At 37.4% G+C, this 25,243-nt stretch overlaps 1 protein-coding gene across 3 annotated transcripts in view; it reads left to right on the forward strand.

The window, feature by feature from the left end:
* The window catches only part of LOC139942347 (ADAMTS-like protein 1), a 109,451-nt gene that overhangs the window by 69,647 nt on the left and 14,561 nt on the right, over positions 1-25,243 (forward strand). For all 3 annotated transcript variants that reach the window (XM_071939185.1, XM_071939184.1, XM_071939183.1), the window contains 10 exons: positions 7,014-7,261; positions 8,919-9,036; positions 17,419-17,545; positions 18,198-18,399; positions 19,529-19,676; positions 20,204-20,276; positions 21,126-21,448; positions 22,156-22,285; positions 23,398-23,614; positions 24,172-24,357. In XM_071939185.1, the coding sequence (XP_071795286.1) occupies positions 7,014-7,261; positions 8,919-9,036; positions 17,419-17,545; positions 18,198-18,399; positions 19,529-19,676; positions 20,204-20,276; positions 21,126-21,448; positions 22,156-22,285; positions 23,398-23,614; positions 24,172-24,357 (1,772 nt within the window). The remainder of the gene's footprint in view (positions 1-7,013; positions 7,262-8,918; positions 9,037-17,418; positions 17,546-18,197; positions 18,400-19,528; positions 19,677-20,203; positions 20,277-21,125; positions 21,449-22,155; positions 22,286-23,397; positions 23,615-24,171; positions 24,358-25,243) is intronic.

The raw sequence follows: 25,243 nt of genomic DNA on the forward strand, positions 1-25,243 counted from the left end.
AGTAGTTTTTCTGCATAGCAACTTGAAATAGAGAAAGATATACAAACAATTGTCCTCTCATTTTACTATTGATGTGATATGCATCGGCTTAGAACTAGTGTATAGGTCGTTAGTGCAGTTGTTATGGACTTCAAATAAATTTGCTCGCTTATTTTGGATCTCCTGGTAAATGGAGTTTCTTGATCATGAGTGGTCTCAAAAGTAATGATTTGAAAAAAATAAACATTCTTTTTTCAAAGAAAAATAATTTGTTTTTGGATTTTGACGGTTTTCAATTTTGTCTAAGTAACCTCCTTTGATCATTATTAGAACGAACTTGCAGTCAACAACCTCAACTGAGTGAACAAGTTACTTTCTTAAAGCGTGTCTTAGCTGGATTTATGAATCAAGGACTATTTCTAAAAGTTAAATAACATTTAATAAAAGTAAATAAAAAGAGTAAAACCTTGGCATGTCATTTGGTAATCCTCCATTTGTTGCTTTAAAGGGATCTCATTAAGATTGTTGTCATTCTTGTTCCTTGTAGATGTGGGGGGTGGGTAGGTAAGATGGGTAAGGCTTGTGTAAGGTCAGACCCTGGTTTGACGGTGCTTGACCCCCTGGATTTAGACAGTAGCAAGGAAACCTGGTTTATGTGGTTGTTGGGACATCAATAGAGTCAAGATGCAAAATTTTGGGGTGTCAATTAAGCAAGAGGTCCTTCAAGTCTGATGTGATACTCGATTCTATTTTGCTCGATCCTGGTTAAGATTCTTCAGGCTTTATTTTTTCAATATTTTGTGAATAAACCATGAAACAAAACATAGTGTAAACTAATTTATTAAACCATGGCTCTTTCGACAAATTAACCAAAGTCTTCAGTGAATTGTTCTAGGTTTCACCGACTGTTATCTTTTCAACAATGTTCAAGTAAGGGAAACGAGTTTGGAGAGAATTAGCTTAGTTCAGTGAGTTTTATATTAGTTGGTTGAACAAAGAAATATTTACTAGTCTAGGGTTTGAGCCTGCAACCTCCAGATTAACAGTGTGGCGCTCTTCCCAGACTCACAGATTAATTAATCATTCCCTCCTCTTTTTTATGACAAGGGATTTACAAAACCAAGAATTAAAGTAAACCTCATCCATCAGAAGTTTGGTTGGAGGGTTTATTGGTTGTCATACTTTATTTCACCTAATGATGTACCGAGTTCTCATTACGCAGTATTTATTGCACAGGTACGTTTTCACGTCTTTAGGGTAGGGGACAAAAAGTAGTAATAAGCGGCGTTGGTTTTGTAGCCTAAGTATCCGTTATGAATGAAGTGAAAAGCAGTGATTTAACTCTCTCGGCGAGAGCCCTTTTAGCTCACGATGATCTTTATTATATGAAGCTGTAGACATGCTACTTGTTCCTTTTGGGATAGTTGTTCCCTTTGGGATGGGTTAGTGATGATTGTAAGTGGGAAGGCAATTAGGGGGCCATGGGTTTCATGCCCCCGTATGATTACCTCATCAGACGGCTTGTTATTATGGCTTCTAGGTCAGGGAGTTAGCTGTGAATCTCAATTACTTCAACGGGGAAATAAAAAACCTCTTAAAAGTTCTTGGAATTCTGAACGCAAGTCATGAAATAAAAGCTTAGAAATACAGAACATAGCTTGCTCTGTATCCATTTCATTAAAACTTGGTGTCTATTTCATGAAATTAAAGTAGGTCGTTGACATTCCTGTTGTTCAGTTCTGGGAATTTTACAACACAATCAGGAAATAATGTTACAATAAGTATCAACGTTTCGATAACTGAACACAGTAATCTGGTAAGCATACTTGTTTTGTGCTTAGCTATATTTCATGCTTAAGCAGCTCTATGAAATTGTACCCTGGTTGTACTGAGTGAATCAGCCAATAGACAGCCAGAACTTCTTGGCTGTCAGGATTCTGTGTTGTGATGTTGACCATGTGTTTCGTTTCAAAGAAAAAAAGAAAAAAATGGTTGGATTAATGCTTGGATTTATACCACGCCTTGTATGGATTATCATGTAAGCCTAGATGAACATAAATCAGTCTCCGTTGGTCTGTCAGAAGGGGGTTTGAAAGCAGAATGGGGTAGTATCTTGTCAATAAACTACCCGTGAACCATTTGTCTCCCAAAGTAGAGACTCAAACTCAAACTTAGCCTACCCCCTTAAAACCAATTATCTCCTCAAACTTACACTTAAGCTACCTTCTTTGAACCAGTTATCTCCCAAAGGAAATGGTCAAACTTGATTGAAGGAAAGCTTGAAATTAGAAAGCCCAGTTGAAACAGGGGCATCAACTCAAGTTTTTGATTCGTATATTACAGACACAGATTACTCCTGTCCATCAGGTTTCTCTGCCATCTTCAAGGTGGGATGATATATTGAAGGAGGACTCTCCCCACCCTCTCCCCTCCACTTCTTACCCTCTCGCCCTCTTCTCCCTTCCCCAAGATGGAGGCTATGTCAAATGCCTTGTAACATCTCTTGAACAATTTATCTGCCAAACACTCAATTTATGCACATGTTGGGGTAGTTATCTCCCAAGTGGGGTAGTTTACCTGACACTCTTCATCTAAAGAGGATAGTATATTACAGAGGTGTCCATCAGCCTCTGTTGGCCTTGATAATCATCACCTTCTTAACTGGAGAGGAAATGATAAGATAAGGACTTCATCTTCCTTTCTGTCATCACTAAGCTATTGAGTCAGTCAGCTGAGTCGAGGCTTGAGATCCTACCTCCTTGGTTGTCATCAACGATTAGATGAACCCTTTGCTCTATGATTACAACATGATGTTATTTGTTTGCACTCGGGAGTAAAATGGATTAGAATCATATTTAGGGCTTTGGCAATTTTTACAGGTAGCCTCCAGAGGCAACCAACAATTACTTTATAGGCAAAGAATTGGTAGGGAATTCCGCGCTTACCTCAAACATAATTCAACGAGATAGCAGGGAACTTTTGTCTGTTAGTTTGCGTACTTTCACATTACTAGAACATCTACGCTTACACAGCTAGCGCAGAAATCTGGCGATTGCTCAGTAAGCGGAGAATGGTGATTATAAGCACAGAGTTTGGCAGTAAGCAGAGCCATGAAATTGGCCCAGCTCCGATAAAGAACACTACGGATGCACAAGATTATTTTAAAAATTTAATGTGAAAAATTTTCCATTCCTTGATATTGCCCTGACCCGATTGACTTTAAATTACCTTAGGCTGTTTGAGTTTGAAATGTGATTAAAGCCATTGGACCCTTTCGGTAAACAGTATTGTCCAAGGCCCACACTTTGTGTACCACAACTTCTATATCAAATAACAAACCTGTGAAAATTTAGGCTCAATCGGTCATCGGAGTCAGGAGAAAACAATAGAAAACCCCACCCTTGTTTCCGCGCGTTTCGCCGTGTCATGACATGTGTTTAAAATAAATCTGTAATTCTCGCTATCGAGAATTGATATTGTTTTACTGTTTTCTCAAAAAGTAAAGCATTTTATGGACTGATATTTCAAGAGAAGTCTTTCGCCATTACCTTCTGTAAACCCTGTAAATTGTTTGTAAATCTGTGAACTTTAAAAAAAATGTCTGTACCGAAAGTGTATAATGGCTTTAAGTTACCTTAGGCTGTTTGAGTTTGAAATGTGATTAAATACTGATATTCATTCTGATAAGAAAATAGCCCAAAGGAAGTGTGATCATTTTGTCCTTTACAGCCTTGATGTAATCATTCGGCATTCGTCATTAGTCATTTGTCATCGATACGGTATGAGAATAACAAAACATACTTCATGTTTTTAACATCTGTTCAATCTACATTTGTAATGTGACGCTTGATCTACTTTTTCCATCTTCCATATGATGCTGATGGATTTTATTGGAAATGACATGTCCTTTGTACTGAACTTTCTTTAAGGATAGAGTTCCGTTTCTTTAACTTCACGCTAGAGAGGGTTTCATTGACCTAATTGTCAATAGGCCTCAAACTCAGGAAAAAGACTTCAGCCAATTCAACAGGCCATGTAAATGACGTTACTCGACCTTAACAACTCTTAATCAAAGTTCATAATGTTGATATCTTGGTGACTAGTGGCATGGCAGAAAAAAAAGTACAAATAGTCAAACTCATGACTAAAAGTCAGACTTAGACAAGTCTGACGATGTTGAACTCTTGTGTTTGTGTTGAAGTGTTGACTTTCAGTTTGATACTCGCCCATAATATACAAATTAGATAAGTCTTTTCTTAGTGCCTTTTTAAAATTCAAGCAGTTCAGTTAATAATCTGTGTAGGAATCTTTTCTTCCCACTTCAATTCTGGGCCCAATTCCATAGAGCTGCTAAGCAGACAAATTTGCTTAGCATGAAATTTCTTCTTTGATAAAAAACAGGATTCCCAACTGAATTTCCATTTGTTGCATACTGCTTGCTACTGGTATTCAGCTGTTGTTTGCTTATTCTGAAAATCACGTGGAAATTCGATTGGTAATCCTGTTTTCATAAAGGAAGAAATTTCATGCTAAGCAAGTTTTTGTGCTTAGCAGCTCTATGAAATTGGACCCTGGTCTTGCACACAAAATTCCGGTTCAGTACATTTTAAGCCACAAGCCCTGGCCGTGGTTTTGTGGGTTTCCCCATCCAAACTCTAGCCCTGACTCTGATACACTCCTCAGCTTCATAACATATATGATTGCATCAGTTAGGGGTTAATAATGTGTTAATTTACAATTTCTTGTTTACAGGTGTTTTGCCTTAGGCAAGGTTTCATATTTTTATAATGCCATCTTTCCTACGTGTTCACAGTTAACTTAATAATGAAAGAAAATGTGACTTTGTTAATACTGACATCCATGTTTTTGTCAAGTGTTGGAAATTGCCGCGTTATCGTTTGAAACCTATTTTTCAGTATTCCCGGTCAGCCTATTTCTAAACTCTTTTCTGCAACTTTTAAAAGAATTATCGTCTTTTTATATTAGGCTTATTTCTCTTGTTACAAGACATACAGATGGCAGGACGCTCACACAGCAATGTTGTTTTTGTACAGCGTGACATTTCATACAAAATATAATGGGACAGACCTGTCTGCTGCCACCTTGTGTTCCATTTTCTCCTATTTTGAGAACCACACTACAGGTAGACAGTGTTAGAACAACTCTTCATTGAAGCTCAACTTCCATTTTCTAGGCTTGGGTATTTTTTAAAAGAATATTTTATCAGGCTTTTGTTGATTTTGATTTGAATTTTTGATTTTGATTTTGATTTTGGTTTTGATTTTGATTCCGATTTTGGAAAAGTCAGAACAACTGTGATGTAGATCTGTGTGTAGATCTGTAAGTCAGCAAATTATTCTCAATTCAAATTTCCTACTTGTTTTCCAGGGACCAAATATTGTGCCCGTTTTATGGTTTCCTTAATTCTTTTGTTTTTCCCTCAACTGGGCCGCTTCAGGAAAAAACACGAGTCGAGAAGGACATAATAACAGTATGTCCAGTGTTTGCTTGAATTACTGCTTCCTGTCCGATTCTTAGCCAACGTAGGAACTTAAAGTCTGTCTTCATTAAGACACAGTCATTCCTTATTAAGACTCATCTCTCAGATGCTATCATACGACCTTCAAGTTATTGTGATAGATCAGTGCTAGTCACGCAGTCCAGGCCTAGGATTATTACGCTGCAGAACGAGAAACCACTTCAGCTTAGTCCTGTCTCTTAAGCTACTTCCTGACAAATTGAATTATAATTTGAAAACCAACAAACAACAACAAAATGATCAAGTCTCCTGTTTCTGAGAATAATGGATTAAGAAATGCTTATCATTTAATTTTGTGCTGTCGCCGAGGAATCTTAAGGTCATAAAGGGGACATAAGACACCCATTTAAAACTAAATAATTATTGCAAGAACTGTGTTCAAGTGTAAAACCTTTTTTTTTAAATACAGCTTCAGTTAAGTCTCCAGCCTAAGTCTCAGTTCACCTGCTACAAGCCCTCAAATCAATAACTGACACTTTATTTCAAAATATTTATCAAAGTCTATAAGTTGGAGCCCAAATCCTTAGCCATGGTTTTTGGAAAAAACATCGTTTAGATTTTGTTATTTTCTTAGAATACATTAGTCAAATGTAAGTATGTCAACCAACCATTGGATGTAGGAGTATACACCTGTTCTTGTGTTTTATTTCTCTTTCATCAAGGAATAAACCACAAGAGAAACGGTTTGGGCAATTAATTTAAAATAACTTGGGGTTGAACAAAGAAAAATTTACTAGAGTAGGACTTGAACCTGTCACCTCCGGATTAATGTCCTTGTGCTCAACCAACTGAGCCCCTCTTTGATCAACCCAAAAATGTTTGTTTTTCTGCACAGATATTCCAATTTCATACAAACGCAATGGTTCAATAACACTAAGAGCATCCTTATTAAAACGCTGACGAGCGCGTGATAGGAGAGTGACAATGTTTAGAGCCTGCATCCTTTATGACATTATACAAGACTGGTTGATTGAAACAAAACTCACAATGGAATACTTTTAGTAATACAAGAAACCCTAAAAAAGAATAAAAGAAATGCTGTTAAAGGGAAGGTACACGTTTGGTAATTACTCAAAACAAATATTAACTTAAAAACTGACTTGGCAACGAGCATTGGAGAGCTGTTGATAATATAAAACATTGTGCGAAACGACTCCCTCTGAAGTAACGTAGTTTTTGAGAAAGAGATAATTTCTGTCTAAAATAATAAAAGGCTTCTAGCTAGAAGTCTTTTATTCTTATCTGAAAGCACACATATTCGTCCAACAAGGGTGTTTTTTCTTTCATCATTTTCTCGCAACTTCGATGACCAATTGAGCCCAAATTTTAACAGGCTTGATTTTATGGTTATGATGGGATACACCAAGTGAGAAGACTGGTCTTTGACAATTACCAAACGTGTACCCTCCCTTTAATATTCAAAGAAACCCCCAAAAAGAATTAAAGAAATGCTTCTTATAATGAAAGAAACCCTTCAACCTTCTTTTTTTTCCAGGTGCATCTCTAGTCCAGGAGATCTTGACCATTCCAGAAGGCAGTCGCTCAATCAGGCTCACCAGTAAAGGACCCAATTTCTTAGGTCTTAGAGGAACAACAACTTGGTCCAGTCTGCAATGGAACCCTCCGCCTACTGATTTTGGAGAATACCAGTTAGGAGACAGCGTTGTTAGATACACAACGTTACAAAGTGGGAGGGAGAGAGTTTATATTGATGGACCCCTGACAGAACCAGTCAAAGTCTTTGTAAGTATTGAAAATATCCTACATCCTACAAGACCAAATAATGATAATATATTCAAGTTTCATTCTAAACATCCTTTGTCCTCGCCACTTCACTCCTATTGGTTCATAGCCACCAATATTGTTTCTGAAATAGAAACTTCGATTGGCTGTTATTTTCCCGCTTCTTTCTGGATCCTTTCCTTAATCCCTTTCCCCCTCTCTTTTTCTATAAATGGATATGTATTTGTTTGTACTTGTTTTATGCCTCTGAAGAAGGTCCGGATTGGATCGAAAGCTAAGGCCATCTACCCTATTCATTATAATATATTCAAGTTTAAGTATACTTACTTACTTACTTAGCTGCGTAGGACTGGGTGTCCCTTGGCCTCCTTTGAGAACCGTCCCCATTCATGTCTATTTTTAGCTAAGTGCTCTGCCTCATGAAGTGGAATGTTGGCATCTTCCTGGATTTGCACCTTCCAGCGCAATGGTGGGCGTCCTCTTTGGCGTGGAGTGTGGAAGTCATTGTAGTAGACCAGGTTGGGTAGCCTGTAGGCTGGCATTCTGATGACATGGCCAAACCAGTTCAGGTGACGTCTGGTCACTACATCTGTTATTGTTGTGTTCATGTTAAGTTGCCTGCATATTTCTTGATTTCTCATTTTGTCTCTTAATGAGACATCTAGTATGGAGCGGAGGCATCTCAGTATATTTCTTTGATATAAAATGCATAAATCATTTGATAAACTAAATTAGCAGAACAAAAATAAGGAGTAATTTTGTGTCATAAATCAATTAAGGAAACTAAGTACCATGTTGTGATGTTTTCCAAGGCTATTAACAAAGACTTAATTCAATCATTCAATTACAGTCAATTATTTTGACCATGATTTGAAATGGGTGCATGTTTTTGATTTTGAAAAAGGAAAAGGAAATTTAACAATTAAGCTAAATTTGTTGCTAATACAATTTCAAGCTTAGTTAAACAAAAGGCAGTATACCATGTGAAATGTCATTAAAAGTTGGCTAAGATTCCACAAAAGAGGGCAGCATTCAACAAGAACATCCCTGAAAGGCAGTTATTCAGATTAACTTTAAACCAATGAGGAAGATGTGAATTGAATACATGGTTATTCCTGGTCAATAGAGGACAGCAGACACACCATCCAGCAATCTTTAATTTCCAGGAAACTGGAGTGGTATCCTGCAGCTTAAAGATTTTGCTGTTTGATAGAAAATACTGCTTAGGTAATTTCTTTGCTAAGCAAATAGTGGGGCACCAGTTTCAATCATGTAAACATAATGGGTAGATGGCTGGTAACTTGTCTCTGCTAAGCAAGAATTTTCTTTCTGTGCTTAGTTATTTTGCTTTGTTCTTTTTATAACAAATATTAATTGAAATTATTTTCTAGGTGGAGATCAATATTTTTGATTGTCACTTTTTTTGACAAATCACATACCCTTGATGATTTGGTTTAATTTTGTCAACAGTTGTATTGATGCATCAGTTAGTTTCTCATGAAATAATTTTTCTAATTTGTAGCCCCAGACCATACCAGGAGTTGCTTTTAGCCTCGTTTGGGGCAAACTTGCATGAATTTTTATTATTATTTTTAAATAGTTACTTATACTCTTAAGAGTAATTTTGATGAGTTTCTTGCATTCACTTTGCCACTAGGTGATATTCCCTGAGACATCGACTGTCAAGGAGAAGGTACACTACCAGTATGTTGTGCCTCTTCAGTTTGGATGGAGGGGTGTAGGATGGGGTGACTGCTCAACAACATGTGGACAAGGTAAGAATACTTAGATCTTCTCATCTTCTCGTCTTGCTATAGGGCCTAATTTCATTGAGCTGCTTAAGCAGATAACTATGCTTAGCTACTTCCTACTGAGCAAACAAAAAGCAGGAGACCGCTTACAGATTGTACATCTATGATGTTACTTTGGCTGGTAACCTTGTGCTTAGCTACTTTTTGCGCTTAGCTACTTTTTGCGCTTAGCTACTTTTTGTGCTTAGCTACTTTTTGTGCTTAGCTACTTTTTGTGCTTAGCTACTTTTTGTGCTTAGCTACTTTTTGTGCTTAGCTACTTTTTGTGCTTAGCTACTTTTTGTGCTTAGCTACTTTTTGTGCTTAGCTACTTTTTGCGCTTAGCTACTTTTTGTGCTTAGCTACTTTTTGTGCTTAGCTACTTTTTGTGCTTAGCTACTTTTTGTGCTTAGCTACTTTTTGTGCTTAGCTACTTTTTGTGCTTAGCTACTTTTTGTGCTTAGCTACTTTTTGTGCTTAGCTACTTTTTGTGTGCTTAAGGAGCTCAATGTAATTAGTCACGGTAGGTCTTTCCTTGGTTTTTAAACTATTTCTTTCCGTTCTTTCTTAATTTCTTATCTATTAAAGGAACACGTTGCCTTGGATCGGTCGAGTTGGTCTTTGAAAAGCGTGTGTAACCGGTTTTTATAAAATGGATATGATTAGAAAGATGTTGTAAAAGCAGAATACAATGATCCACACAAACATGCCTCGAAATTGTACGGTTTTCCTTTTACCTCGTCGACTAACACGTCGGCCATTTATGGGGGTCAAAATTTTGACTCCCATAAATGGCCGACCGTGTTAGTTCGCACAGTAGAAGGAAAACCACGCAATTTCGAGGCAAACTTGTGTGGATCATTGTATTCTACTTTTAAAACATCTTTCCAACCATATGCATTTTATTAAAAAAACGGTTACAAATGCTTTTTATAGACCAACTCGTCCGATCCAAGGCAACGTGTTCCTTTAAACCAACTTGTCATTTCTACTAAGATGATTTTAAGGATCTTGATTATCACTTGAAAAGTTATATGAAATTAGAGACAAGAAGTTGAATATTGAATATTGAGACTCTGAAAGTCTGCAGTCTTTGGCTGTGTCCACATTTGTGGCTACAGCTAGGGTTACAGCTTGATTTGCTGCATCATCAAGTGTTAAAGTATAGGACGTCCTTAGCAACACCCTTAGCAACAGCCATAGCCGTAACTGTAGCCGCCAATTTGGACACGGCCTATGATCAGCAGGGTGCTTTGTCTACTCAGACACATAGTCTGTCTATCCAGACTTGACTTTCTCTCCATTTCAGCGTTGGATGAAAACGACTCCATTAAAACTGAAGACATTATGGAACCGTGGCTTGTCAAAAGATATTATGTTATCGAATACAAGATCACAACATGCTGTCACCTGCCCAGTGGTCAGGCATTTTAAGAGAGTTTGATATTAAAGACAGTGGACACTATTGGTAATTGTCAAAGACCAGTCTTCTCACTTTCTGTATATCAAGATGTGCATAAAATAACTAACCTGTGAAAATTTGAGCTCAATCGGTCATCGAACTTGCGAGATAATATTGAAAGAAAAAAAACACCCTTGTCACACGGAGTTGTGTGCTTTCAGATGCTTGATTTTGAGACCTCAAGTTCTAAATCTGAGGTCTCGAAATCAAATTCGTGGAAAATTACTTCTTTCTCGAAAACTACTCCACTTCAGAGGGAGCCATTTCTCACAATGTTTTATACTACCAACCTCTCCCCATTACTCGTAAAGGTTTCTTGCTATAAAATATTTTGAGTAATTACCAATAGTATCCACTGCCTTTAAGTCCTTGATGTGATTCTTGCCCTGCAATTTGACCTGAAAATTTAGATCAAGATTTTAAATGGCTTCATTTATATTAAAGGAAGTTAAAAGTTTTCATTTACAACACTTCCAAAAAATCCACAAATGATATTTTTTGTATAAAAAAAATCTATGCCTTGATTTGTGCATTGCCCGAAGCATTAATTTGCAAAATTTTGTATATGTTTTTCATTTTGATAAAGCGTCTGTTGTCAAAATTCAGTCAAAGAATAAATACTTAAAAAAACAAAAATTTCTTTCGGTAAATATCGAAGTGAAGCCATGTTCACTTTTTAATTTTTCATGGAGCTGTTAAGTAAAAAAAACAAAATGGTTAAGCATCAAAACAGTTTGCTTACCAGAAAAGGATTACCAGTCAAATTATGCTTTCAATGTGTTCTGTTTGTCATTGGTACCCTACTTTTTTCCCAAGCGGTGATTTTGTTAAGCAGCTCTTAAAGGCAGTGGACACTATTGGTAATTACTCAAAATAATTATTAGCATAAAACCTTTCTTGGTGATGAGCAATGGGGAGAGGTTGATGGTATAAAACATTGTGAGAAACGGCTCCCTCTGAAGTGCCATCGTTTTCGAGAAAGAAGTAATTTTCCACGAATTTGATTTCGAGACCTCAGATTTAGAACTTGAGGTCTCGAAATCAACCATCTAAACGCACACAACTTCGTGTGACAAGGGCGTTTATTTCTCTCATTATTATCTCGCAACTTCGATGACCGATTGAGCTCAAATTTTCACAGGTTAGTTATTTTATGCATATGTTGAGATACACCAACTGTGAAGGCTAGTCTTTGACAATTACCAATAGTGTCCACTGCCTTTAAGTTACAAGTGTTGCAAATGTTTTGAGTGTTTAAGAATCTTGTTGACTCATCTAAAATATTCTTACATCTGGTTACAATTAAATCCAATCTATTTGATACAAGTCTTTTATGGAATATGACGTTATCAATTATGTCATCACATGGGGGTGTCCATAGGCCCACTGGGTCAGGAATTTATCATTAAAAATTCAATAACTGGGTAGACCTTTGTTAATTTTCTGGAAGTAACATTTTAGGTAGGGGGGGGTCCATTGACCTTGCAAAATGTGAAGCTGTATTGACCAAAGCTTACGGTCATCTTGGTCTTATTCCCTGTACACAATGGCAACTATTAATGCTGACTTTCATTGTACAATGCAGGGCCAGACTAAAGTCCCTTCCAGCCTCATTGTGGTTATCTTGTTTCTTTGGGATGGCTCCACTTTGATAAAGGTCCTTTGCTTATAATTAACACTATGATACTCTATGAACTTTAACACTATGAACTTTACAGAGGATACTTTTGGAGAAACTAATGCCCTTTTAATAATCACAGCTTGGGTTGTGTCTTGGATTTGGGTTGTGGCTTCATTAGTTTTTCGGAACTTTTACAGGGCTTCAAAATGCTGTTGGAAATGTGTGCATGGTCAGAAATATCAGTGACGTTTTAAATTTACCTAGTCTAGTAAGCTGCTGCCATCTATATTATAAAGTCGCCCATTTGACTTTCAGTTCTGTTTATGTGTTCACATAAATTAAAGAAAAGGATTTCCGTTTGGATTTCCATTTCAAAGAAGTATGTTGAGTGTTTCAAGTCTGTTGTGAAAATCAACAATCCAAGCATGAGAGTACAGCAGCTAAATAGAAGAGGTGATAAGGTTCCGGTTAGGTGTGAACAAGTTAAAGTGCACTAGGTCATAGGTGATGTCAAAGGTCAGGTCATGTCAAGTTTAACCATATGGTAGGTAAGATTATAGACTATTCCTGACTTGGAAATTGACACATTTTGCTCGAATTGAAGAAACAAAAGAAACCCAATTGGTTTAAAGAATATATAGAGCAGAAAGAATTGTTTGTTTAGGTGTAATGTTTTTGGGGAATATTAGGGAAGAATTTCAATTCCGTTAAATTGAAGGGTATATGATAGAGTATTGCAGCTGTAAGCAGAACCTGTCTCTTCAAATCATAAAATATTGTCAAAGTTATTGCAAACATGGCAAGCTAATTAGGATCAATTTGTGTTTGTTTCGGTCGAGTATGACCACCAATCTGAGTCAGCACAATTCACAAATCTGTGTTAGTAAAAGCAATAAAAAATGTCTCAAATGTGGTTATGGATTCAGAGAAACAAGGAATATATCCTCAGAAATTGTGAGACCAGAGAGTTTTTAGGGTAGCGGTTCACCGCAGGTCCTGTTATCCACCTGTACAAATAAACATAAACAGTATCTACCACCAATAAAACATCAAACCCGCAGAAACAAACTACGGGAAACTACAACTCCCTTTAGGGTTTGTACAAGTCAAGTTGGTCTTGAAGGTTTAATCAGCTGCTTTAAGAATGTAGACTTTGTCGTTGGTGGCCACTCAAGACTTAATGGTAACCTGGTGGGGAGGAAATTGTCTTCAGATTACTGTGAGACAAGGAAACATCTTGAAGGTTATTATCCAATTCAACACCTACATAAATAGAACTGGCTTGAAGACATGCAATGTGTCCAGCTTTTCAGCCTTGTTTTAGAAAACTTGTATTGGTTACCAATAGACTGATCCATTAAGCTCCGCCCCATTTTGTATTGACCAATCACAGTGCAACGAAGTTCCGACACTAAGGTCCGACATGCATTCGCGTATTATGTCGCACGTGGCAGAGTTGTGCAGAAAGGCATTGGAGAGCCCCACGTGTTCTTGCTCACATGTGCGTCGTGGGTGGAGCCTACTGGATCGGTCTATAAGACGAAATAGATTGAACAAAAAGTTTTGATAATGTGCTAAGAAAGATGCTTCCTTTTTATTGGTTTAGAATTTTTCACATTGTATGTCTTATTTTTACTAGAAAGCTGCGCAAATGTGGTTAGCCAAACCTATGTAATATAGCCATAGCAACCGATGTACTACACCCATAGCAACTGATGTACTATAGCAACCAATGTACTTCACCCGTAGCAACTAATATACCATACCCATAGCAACCAATGTAATACACCTTCATTTCTCATCATACTTTAGAATCAAATCTCATTAATATCAAGTCTAATGTTTTGGTTGTGTTTGGCTTATGTGATTGGCTTATTTTGGTATTGGGCCTCTGACGAAAATTGAAGTACCCGACCTTTAATTGGTTTTGAGCTAAAATGTTCCTAGAAATACTTGTTTGCTTCTAGATGAATAGAATAAATGCACAAAACAGTTCAAGTTGTAAGTAATTCACTCTCTTCTCTAAATAATACTGCAATGCACCAACCCCTTTGTTGAAATGGATTGTTCCGGGTCTCCTGCAGAGCTGCTGATTGGCTGTCTGAACTCTCCCAGCTCTCAACTAATTCTGGTTGGTCAAAATGTCCCGCTCTGGCGCCTTAAATCAATTTGTGATTTGAGGTCAGTGTCACCATTGTCTTCTTGTTGTAGGATTCATCTTCATAGTAGAGCATCGTTGGTCGAGCGTCGTTGGTAGAGTGACGATCATGAGGTCAAACTCACTGGAGAAGCAACCATTCCTAGGGCTTGGTCTTACACCTCCCAGGCTTTCAAGTGTTTCAAGTTGTTGATATGTTCAGCTGGGAGGCCTGAAGCTCTAGCCGTCTTGGAAGAGGCTGGTATTTATAAAGGAGACACTGTACAGGTCTGAGCTGGGACTTCACATCATGGAGTGTTTAAGATGTCTGCATGTTGCCTCAGTGTGGGTTTTGTTGGTTTCTTCTTTGACTCAACCGTGCTCATCTGTAATGAACCAACGCCTGTCTTTACCAAAGTGGATGAGGGTTCCTTACAGTAAGTACGTTGTTACTGTTTTGTGTTGGTGGGTGATTGTTAGACTCATAAGTGGGTCAACTTGTAGGGGTCAGGAGAGTGTGTTGTTGGCTCATGTGAGGCAAATGATACTCAGCTAGCTATAAGTGGTGTTAAGACCAGAACAAAACGTCTGCTCGATGTCAGCACCCTTTTGATTCTGTTTTTAATCGGTCATAATTTTGTCAATATTTCTTGGGCATTACCTGTATAACTAGCTCACTACAGGTAAACTTTGCATTCTCTGCTGTTTGTGTTTTTGTTTTGTTATGTGAAGTTTTCTCTCAGATTCAAATAGTTTAGTGAAAAGTTACCTCTTTCTCAAAAACTATGTCACTTCACAGGGATTCGTTTCTCACAATGTTTTCAGCTTTCCGTTGCTCGTTACAGAGTCATTTTTTTAGTAGCTACCAAGCGTGCCTTTAAGAACACTTTATTGTGTTGTTTATTTGTAAGGACCTCAAATTCCACAATCTCATGTTGTGCTTAGAGAGTACCTTGATGATAAAGTCTTAGCTGTCAGTATATATTGTGGTTTATGTGCTAAGTTGACTGGTAACCCAGGTGAAGCTCTACTCGGGTTTGTTAATACAGCCTGCAGGCCCCCCTGGTAGGAGGCTCAGAACATGTCACTTCCGCTTAAACATGAAAGGAAACAAACATAAAAAGTGAAAACAAAACAGCAAAAATGGTCCAAAATATTTAAGATAGCATCTGAACGTCGTAGTCATGTTATCCTTATTTAGGTGTTTTTGCAATTTCTTTTTCTTTAACTGGAACAGGGTGAAGAGGTGTGATTTTCTGTGGAGTAAAGTCTATTTTTTCATACCTTATATGGTCACAGCATTAATTCTAGCACTTTGTTGTACTGCTGCCAGTGTATATGGTACACTCGTGTAGTTACTGGCTTAAAGGCAGTGGACACTATTGGTAATTACTCAAAATAATTATTAGCATAAAATCTCACTTGGTAAAGAGTAATGGGGATAAGTTGATAGTATAACAATTCTGAGAAACGGCTCCCTCTGACGTGACATAGTTTTCGAGAAAGAAGTAATTTTCTACGAATTTGATTTCGGGACCTCAGATTTAGAACTTGAGGTCTCGAAATCAAGCATATGAAAGCACACAACTATGTGTGACAAGGGTGTTTTTTCTTTCATTGTTATCTCGCAATCCGACAACCAATCAAGCTCAAACTTTCACAGGTTTTTTATTTTATGCATATGTTGAGATCAGCCAAGTGAGCAGACTGGTATTTGACAATTACTAATAGTCTCCACTGTCTTTAATCTTATCTTGTGAATACCGTGTGAGATTTGAGCACAAACTGTCAACTTTGTGTTTAATTCAGTAGACGTCATATACAGGATCATCTACCATTGATCTAAAGGAACTTTGTAAACAACGTTATCAGGAAATGCTTTGGTATGAAACCAATGGCCCAGTTTCAAGATTTGTCCAATACAATGATGCACTCTGTCTTCAATGTATTGTCTGCATACCTTCGTATCTGACTCTTCTGTGAAGTGCTTTATATTAACAAATGCTCTGGGATCAAGTTCATAAGCCTGTAAGCACAAAAAACTGGTTCGCACAGATAAATCTTGCTAAGCAGAAACAGGTAACCAGCCAACATTCCATAATTGTTGTGACTGGTGCCCCACTAATTTATTGCTTAGCAAAGAATTTTTCTAAGTCTTATCTTCTGTCGCACTACTTTATAAAATTGGGACCCGAAGTCATGTAGTCCTGGCTATCATTTACATCAAGATTATTATTGTCTTTAAGACACTAAGTGCAATGTCTTAAGAGCTGGGCTTTAGAATACTCAAGTCTGTCTCTATGGAATCAAAGAGTCTGGAATTCTTTCTAGTCTCTCTGGATTCAACCCAAGTCTACATCTTAAAGATCTTCTAGAAGTAGACATTACAGGGATTACCCACAGCCTACTGGGAGGTCATACTCCACTAAGTATTGTAAATATTATATTGTTATAGCAATGTTTATATGGATATGAAGTGAGTTGAGTCTATAACCAGACACTGTTATGTCAGAATGACATCCCCTGGTGATTCCGATGATTGCTTTGTCGTTCTGAATTAACAAGAACCTTTCCAGAGAAGTACGTGCGCATATTCTAAAAATGATAACTTAAAAGGCGAACCTAGATACCAGAGTCTGAATGAGGGCTGTATGGCACCACAGCTGCAGTACATTAGCTTTGAGTAGAGTAAACATAGTCTGGTGATCCAGGGTAGTGGCAGAAAGTGAAGAGGGGAGGGGGAGGTCATTATTCCTCACCAGTCAGCCACCTCAAACCAACCCGACCTAAACTCGTATTTGTCACATCAGCATCTTATATGTTTGGCTAGTACAATTTTGGTACAAGTCTGGTATGTTTTAATTTTACAAGTTGTGTCTTTCATGTTTCTAGTTATTAGTTAGTTATGATTGATTGTTGGGACTTGTTTTATTATCATATATTTATTTATTTATCAATTATTATACAGTTCAACTGTTTTCAGATGATGTCCTTTGAACAGAAAAAAGGGCTTTGGAATTATTAAAAGTCTTGCAAGTGACTCAGTTATACCAAACTGGCTACTTGTCAGGGTTTCAGAGGTTAGGCTGTTCTCATCTTAAAAAAATTTTTTTCTAACTTTTGTAAAATCTTGTTTGTCTTGAACAGGGGAACAAGAGAAGGTGTATGTGTGTATCAACTTATCAACGAGTCAAGTCGAGCCAGATAGTAGTTGCGAACAGAATAAACCGCAGTATGAGAGGAGAATATGCACCATGGCAACGTGTCCCCCTCTGTAAGTTCAGTTTGTCTTCCTTGATCAAGAAAATGTGGTTCTTTACAGAACAACACTGGGATTCTTTCAAACCCAAAAGTGTGATAAAGATTGCTTAACACATGTTTTATTTGTATTGTAAATCAAGAGAAGACTTAAAGGGAAGGCACATGTTTGGTAATTGTCAAAGACCAGTCTTCTCACTTGGTGAAGCCCAACATAAGCATAAAATAACAAACATGTGAACATTTGAACTCATTTGGTCGTAAAAGTTGCGAGAAAATGATGAAAGAAAAAACACTCTTGTTGGACGAATTTGTGTGCTTTCAGACAGGAATAAAAGACTTCTAGCTAAGAAGTCTTTTATTATTTTAGTGAGAAATTACCTCTTTCTCAAAATCTATGCTACTTCAGAGTAAGCCGTTTCTCACATTGTTTTATTAGACTATCAACAATGCTTGTTACCAAGTAAGTTTTTAAAGCCAGTGGACACTTGTCAAAGACCAGTCTTCTCTCTTGGTGTATCTCAACATATGCATAAAATAACAAACCTGTGAAAATTTGAGCTTGATTGGTCATCGGACTTGCGAGATAACCATGAAAGAAAAAACATTTTGACTTTGTGACATTTGGGTGTTGACTTCATGATAATAATTGCATGATTTATCACTAGATGGAAAGCGGATCCATGGCAACCGTGTTCCAGAACATGCAGTGGTGGTATCCAGACGAGAAACATCTACTGCGTAGAGAGGGCGCCAAACAACATGATGATGCGCGTTGATGATGATATGTGTTATGGGAGTAAACCACACCCCCAGCAGAGATGCAATCTAGAACCTTGCCCCCATTGGCTGACGGGAAACTGGTCAGAGGTAAGTCGGAGTTTATTTAACTGAATTAAACTTACACCACACAGCGTAAGAGATGTTCAATTTGTTTGCATGCAGGTCGTGAACGATCCCCTGTTTGGTTTCCCTTCCCTGTTGTTGTTTCTGAGTTCATTGTGTTTGTTGGTCGTGCGTGGGGCAGCTTGCTTCCGAGTAACAGTAATTTGGTTTACTTTTGTACCCCTGACCCGCATGATTTGTCCTTGGTTTTTTATCCCTTATGGTTGTCGTTCCCATTTGGTTCTGTTTTCCTCCTGCATGCTCCGCCCTCAGCCGCCCTCTTATTGTGTTTTTGTTTTGCTTTTGTTTTCTTTTTCAAATAATTTGTTTCAGTTAATTTAATTTAACCTTATTTATTCTTTTATTTTATTCTGTATTTATTTTCCTTATTTCTTGCTTTTTCAGAATTGTTTGTTTTTCTCCCCCGTTAATGTTCTGTCTTGTGCTATTGTAACTTGTTTGTTGTACCTTGTATTGGTTGAATAAATAAATAAATAAATAAATAAATAATAAAAAAAAAATGAATTGAAACTCAGTAAGATGAAAAAAGCCTTGTTTAAAATGATGGTCTATGGCTAAGGCTGTTGCTATAAAGGACATGTCTTTTGTCTTGTGTGCCCCAAAACTTTCCTCCTATTTTATTTAAGTGCTGTTATGGCAGAAAACGGGATGTGATTTTACCTTTTGAAGAGTGTGTCTTGAGAAACTTATTTTGTTAAAGGGCCATCATAGATTTGTCCTTTGAAGAAAATACTGGTAGTAAAACAAGCAAAGGCACAGGTTTTCAAGGACTGATTTTTTGTTGTGTCTGTTTTTCTTTGTTTTGTTTTTATTTTTGGTTTGTTTTGTTTGTTGTTGGTTTTACTGCGCCTTGAACACCCAGCCGGGTGGATACGTGCCCATTACAAGTCTTATTATAATTATTATTAAAGGCAGCCGTTTACAAAATAATGGTAATTGCTTGTTATTCAAATGAACTTTTTCCTCATTCCATGCTTGTATCATCACAGGCACAACTCCCCTGAATATCCCCTGATCTGCCCCACTAGTTGTACATTTACCAAGACTTGTGTTTCAAATTATAATAGATTTGTTATGATTTATTTTTCCTCAGTGTTCAGTGACATGTGGACATGGCACCAAGCAGAGAGAGGTCAATTGTTTAAATAGTAGAAGGGAGCCCTCTGGAGGCTGTGATCCTAGAGCAAGACCTACTCTGACAAAGACATGCATCGTTGGAGTTCCGTGTGTCAGAGAACAAGGTAAACTGACAAATTGTGTTGTTTGTTTATTTGTTGGGGTGTTGTTGTTTTTTGGTGTTTGTTTAGATGATCTTCCCATCAAGGGAACTCGGCAAACTTCCACAAGGGGATATATAAACACCAAGCTGGCAACAGCCAATCTATCTCATACAAACATTGGTTTTACGTCTATGATTATGAATTGCACAAATCAAGAAACTGTGATTCAGTAACTAGACGACAGTACTTAATATTCCAGTTACTTGGAAGTGACAATTAGACTTTTGATAGGGGATCGCCCTTTGGGAAAGAAAACATGGGTTTATTTTTGTGGGTAAAAAGGTCAGTGGTCGAGGTCACTGTGGTGAGTTGAATTCATCGGATCAAATGTCAAGGTCACATTGCACAGTTATAGGAACATAGTTTAGTGATGGCTTTGGTGACCTAGAATGTATAACTTCTGAGGGGTTTCATCAGCAAAAACTATTTTGTTGTTGTTTTTGATATGTTTGTGTACTAAATATATTGTTTTGTGTTTGTTTGAGCAGTGACATCAGCACCCATGATGAGAATCACGGAGCAGATCGCTCATCAACCGTTTCAAAGATTCACAAAACCAAGGTAAGATTCTACTAGACTGTTAGGAGACTTTATTACTGTAGAGAAGCCAGCTCACTGGACTCTGGCAGACTTTATTCCTGTATAGAAGCCAGCTCACTGGACTCTGGCATTCATTGCAGCACTACGATTATACTTAAAGGCAGTGGACACTATTGGGTATTGTCAAAAAATAGCCTTCTCACTTGGTGTATCACAACATATGCATAAAATAACAAACATGTGAAAATTTGAGCTCAATCGGTCATCGAAGTTGCGAGATAATATTGAAAGAAAAATAACCCGTCTCACACGAAGTTGTGTGCGTTTAGATGGTTGATTTCGAGACCTCAAGTTCTAAACTTGAGGTCTCGAAATCAAATTCGTAGAAAATTACTTCTTTCTCGAAAACTATGGCACTTCAGAGGGAGACGTTTCTCACAATGTTTTATACCATCAACCACTCCCCATTACTCGTCACCAAGAAAGGTTTAATGCAAATAATTATTTTGAGTAATTACCAATAGTGTCCACTGCCTTTAACTGGGAATTGGCCCTGAGTTCTGATTAGGGCCTAATTTCATATAATCGCTTAAGCAGAAAATCCTGCTATGCAAAAACAGCTTCAGTTGTCACAAACAGATTTTGGAGAGCTTTCGTTTGACCTTTTTCTGAACTAACAAAGATCCGATATGATAGTAAAATGGAATGATACGCAGCAATACAAAGAGGTAACATCAAGAGAATCAAAAGTGAACACATCAGAGTTTTTGGGTTTGGTTTGACTGTTTTGTTTACAAGGTTCCATAAGCTCAAGATGTTTGCTTCATTTTGTAAAAAGTTTGTATATTTATTTTACATTTCTAACGCTAGTTACCATGCCAGTGATTGGAGTCCATGCACTGTGACCTGCGGTAGTGGCAAGAGATTTCGTTCAGTTCGCTGTAAAGTCTACCTCCCATCCAATCAGATGCTACAAGACTTAACCGAAGAACCATGTCTAGGTCTTCCCAAACCTGATGAGATATCGGACTGCGAGGAAGATGAATGCGATTCTTATAATGATCCTTATGATCCGGAGGAGAATACCGTACCGTCGGATGGCTTCGCTGAGGGGGTTGGAGGAGGCCCTCTTGAGGTGCAGTTTGTTTGGCGTTACACAGGGTTCACTGAATGTAGTGCTTCATGCGTTGGAGGTATGTTTTGATTTGATTTGATGAATTTTTCAAACTTCTGAGAAACTTGTCTCTAAGTAAAGACATAGCACTAAATGTTGAGATTAAATAATTTATTGTTTCGGGTTGCAAAAAGTTAAACTTACTTGAGCAAAATTTGAACCAGCAAAAACTCCGGATAAGCATGCCAGCATTCTACCAACTGAGCCATCAAGCCCTAATGTTACCGATCTCCTCTTTGTTCAACCCAAAATTGTTTTCAAAGTTTACCCAGTCAAATCAAATCAAATCAAATCAAATTTAAGCAAATCAAACCAAATCAACATTTATTGATAGTCACATGCCCTTGTGGTTTATTACTTGGTATTTATAATATGCTGAGGCTTTTATACACTTCCAATTAATATTTTATCTTATGAGAAACCATCAAGTACTACATCTCTTGCCTGACTTTTCTCAATTTGTATTCCATGGTGGAGAGAAACAATTCATGGTTTTGCTCTTGAACATGAAGTCCTGTAAAGGGGATATTCATTCAATCTTTGTGGTGCTGAAGTAAGGTTTTATATCAAATGTGTTTCTTTAAAAAGAATACACATTTAATATATAACTTTTAATCTGTGACCAGTAACTGGTGAAAATATTTGTGATACCTCTAAATTTCAAGATGTAAGAAAGATGATAGTACATGAAGGAGTTGAATTCGAATGTTTTTGTTTTGTTGCTAGGTGTAAAGGAATCTTTAATACAATGTGTTCACATTGCCGATGAAGGACCAGTGAGTGATACTCTATGTGACATTACAACTAGACCTGATATATTCACACAGGTCTGTAATGAACAACCATGCCCTCCAGAGTAAGTACATTCTCAAAGCTATTCTTAAGGTCCGGTCAACACAGGCCAGGCAAACGAGAACGTGAAAAATGCACGCCCTCGATTGATTGAATAAGCGTGGGCGTATTCTGCGTGGATCAATTCAACCAATTAGAATGCCTTCTCTTTGCGTCGTTATCGTTTTCGTTGTCGCTGCAGTGTGACTCGACCTTTATTCTCTATAAATGAAACCAAGGATGTCTTATAACGTGACTTAAAGCCATTATATACTTTCGGTAAACAGTATTGTCCAAGTCCCACACTTCGTGTATCACAACTTCTATATAATATAACAATCCTGTAGAAATTTAGGCTCAATCAGACATCGGAGTCAGGAGAAAATAACGGGAAAACCCACTCCTGTTTTCGCGCGTTTCGCCGTGTCATGACATGTGTTTATAACAAATCCGTAATTCTCGCTAACGAGAATTTATATTGTATTACCGTTTTCTCAAAAAGTAAAGCATTTCATGGCCTAATATTTCAAGGGAACTCTTTCACCATTACCTTCTGTAAACCCTGTAAATTATTTGTAAATCTGTGAATTATTATTTTTTTTTCCTGTACCGAAAGGGTCCAATGGCTTTAACGACAGTGGACACTATTGGTAATTGTCAAAGACTTGCATTTACAGTTGGTGTATCTCAACATATGCATAAAAAAACAAACCTGTGAAAATTTCAGCTCAATCGGTCGTCAAAGTTGCGAGATAATAATGAAAGAAAAAAACACCCTTGTCACACGAAGTTGTGTGCGTTTAGATAGTTGATTTCGAGAACTCAAATTCTAAACTTGAGGTCTCGAAATCAAATTTGTGGAAAATATTTTCCTTCTCGAAAACTCCATCACTTCAGAGGGAGCTGTTTCTCACAACGTTTTATACTTTCAACCTCTCCCCATTACTCGTTACCAAGTAAGGTTTTATGCTAATAATTATTTTGACTAATTACCAATAGTGTCCACTGCCGTTAAAAGAGTTATATAAGAATGAACTATTTCAGAGCTGACCTGAAATGAAACTGTACTAGACCTCTGCCCAATTCTGTCTGATTTATTTATAACACACACATCCTTGCTGCGTATTTGAATTGCAGATGGAAGATTCCATTGTACAAGGAATGCTCGGTATCCTGCGGAGGTGGTGTCCAGTTCCCTCTAGAAGTTTTATGTATGAGAACCATGGATAGGGGATTAGGAAACACTGCGGTATTACCAGACTCGGCTTGTGAGGGAATCCCGATACCCAATGACCCGTTACCATGCAATGAGATAAACTGTCCAGCCTTCTGGCACACAGGCTATTGGTCTGAGGTAAAGTAGAGCAATACTTTTGAGCCAAAAGTGGGTTTTTTAAATTTTAAATTTGCGTCAGGGAAACAAATTTTAATTTTGGTTTTACCCTACACCTATGTGTTGAAAGTACTGAGTCTACTTCACTCTACTTACCGGTAGAGTCAAATTACTAATTTGCATATTCCCTATACCGCCAGGCAATATTGCTAAGACTTTACACACAATAGCGCCCTCCACCGTCCTACCCACAATGCCCCATGAGATGCTTGCCACGAAGTCATCCTCTTTGCTCTTTGCCACAGTCGGGTGAGGACGTAAATAATTCTGTGTCCAACAGTTTACCGTTTTAAAAAATGAAATAAAAACACCTTACCGTTATTGCTGAGATTTGAAATAAAGACTTCTGGGGGGGGGGGGGGGGAGTATACAGTGCTAACACACAACGAAGTAAGGGTATAACCAAAATTAATATTATTTTGTTAATTTGTTTGTTTGTTTAGATGATCTTTTAATTTTATGCTCTTAAATGACGTAGGATACTCTACTAATGCCGTTTTGTCCTTTTTTTCTTCCAGTGTTCACAAACGTGTTTGGGAGGCATCAGGTCACGCCCTTTGACCTGCAAGATAAGGTCCATGAATGGAGAGATAACAATAGTTGATTGGGTTCATTGTCCAACAGAGGAACCTTCCAGTATTGAGACTTGTAACAGCGGACCTTGCCAGGAAGTATATGAGTGGAAACCGCAGGATTGGTCCGAGGTAAATAACAATAAAAGACAACAAAATAGCGTCAGTTTACAATATTGCATATATATTCACTTTATTGGAAACACTACAAAATTCATATTACACATACAATTTTGAACATTATTCATGTCCAGCATAAGACTCATATAAGTCATGCAATAGATTTGCTGGAAAATTACCAATATACCATAACAAATCAGAGATAACTTGATCAAAAATAGCACCAGAAAAGTTGCTCGCTTCCATTGAAACCATCAATAAAGCATGTAATTTTTGGCAAAAGTGAACAAATCCAGCATATTTATCAAATTTGGGCACATTTTTCAGTTTTGATTTTATGCTCTAAAATGAAGCAGTAGGCTCTACTGATGCCTTTTTATGCAACTTGAACCAAGATATAAGCTTTATTTAAGAAAATATTGAAACTTGAAAAAGGGTCCAAAATTGAAAAAACGTCAAGGGGTAAGTCCAGGCATTTTGTCAAATTTTGAGTTTTGTTTTTATGCTCTAAAATGATGCAGTAGGCTCTACTGGTGCCTTTTTATGCAACTTAAACCAAGATAAAAGCGTAATTTAAGGAAATATTGAAACTTGAAAAAAGGGCCCAAAATTGAAAAAACGTCAAGGGGTAAGTCCAGGCATTTTGTCAAATTTTGGCCAAATTTTGAGTTTTGTTTTTATGCTCTAAAATGATGCAGTAGGCTCTACTGATGCCTTTTTATGCAACTTAAACCAAGATATAAGCTACATTTAAGGAAATATTGAAACTTGAAAAAAGGGCCCAAAATTGAAAAAACGTCAAGGGGTAAGCCCAGGCATTTTGTCAAATTTTGGCCAAATTTTGAGTTTTGTTTTTATGCTCTAAAATGATGCAGTAGGCTCTACTGATGCCTTTTTA

Source organism: Asterias amurensis, chromosome 9 (assembly GCF_032118995.1).
Source record: "Asterias amurensis chromosome 9, ASM3211899v1".
Classification (NCBI taxonomy): domain Eukaryota; kingdom Metazoa; phylum Echinodermata; class Asteroidea; order Forcipulatida; family Asteriidae; genus Asterias; species Asterias amurensis.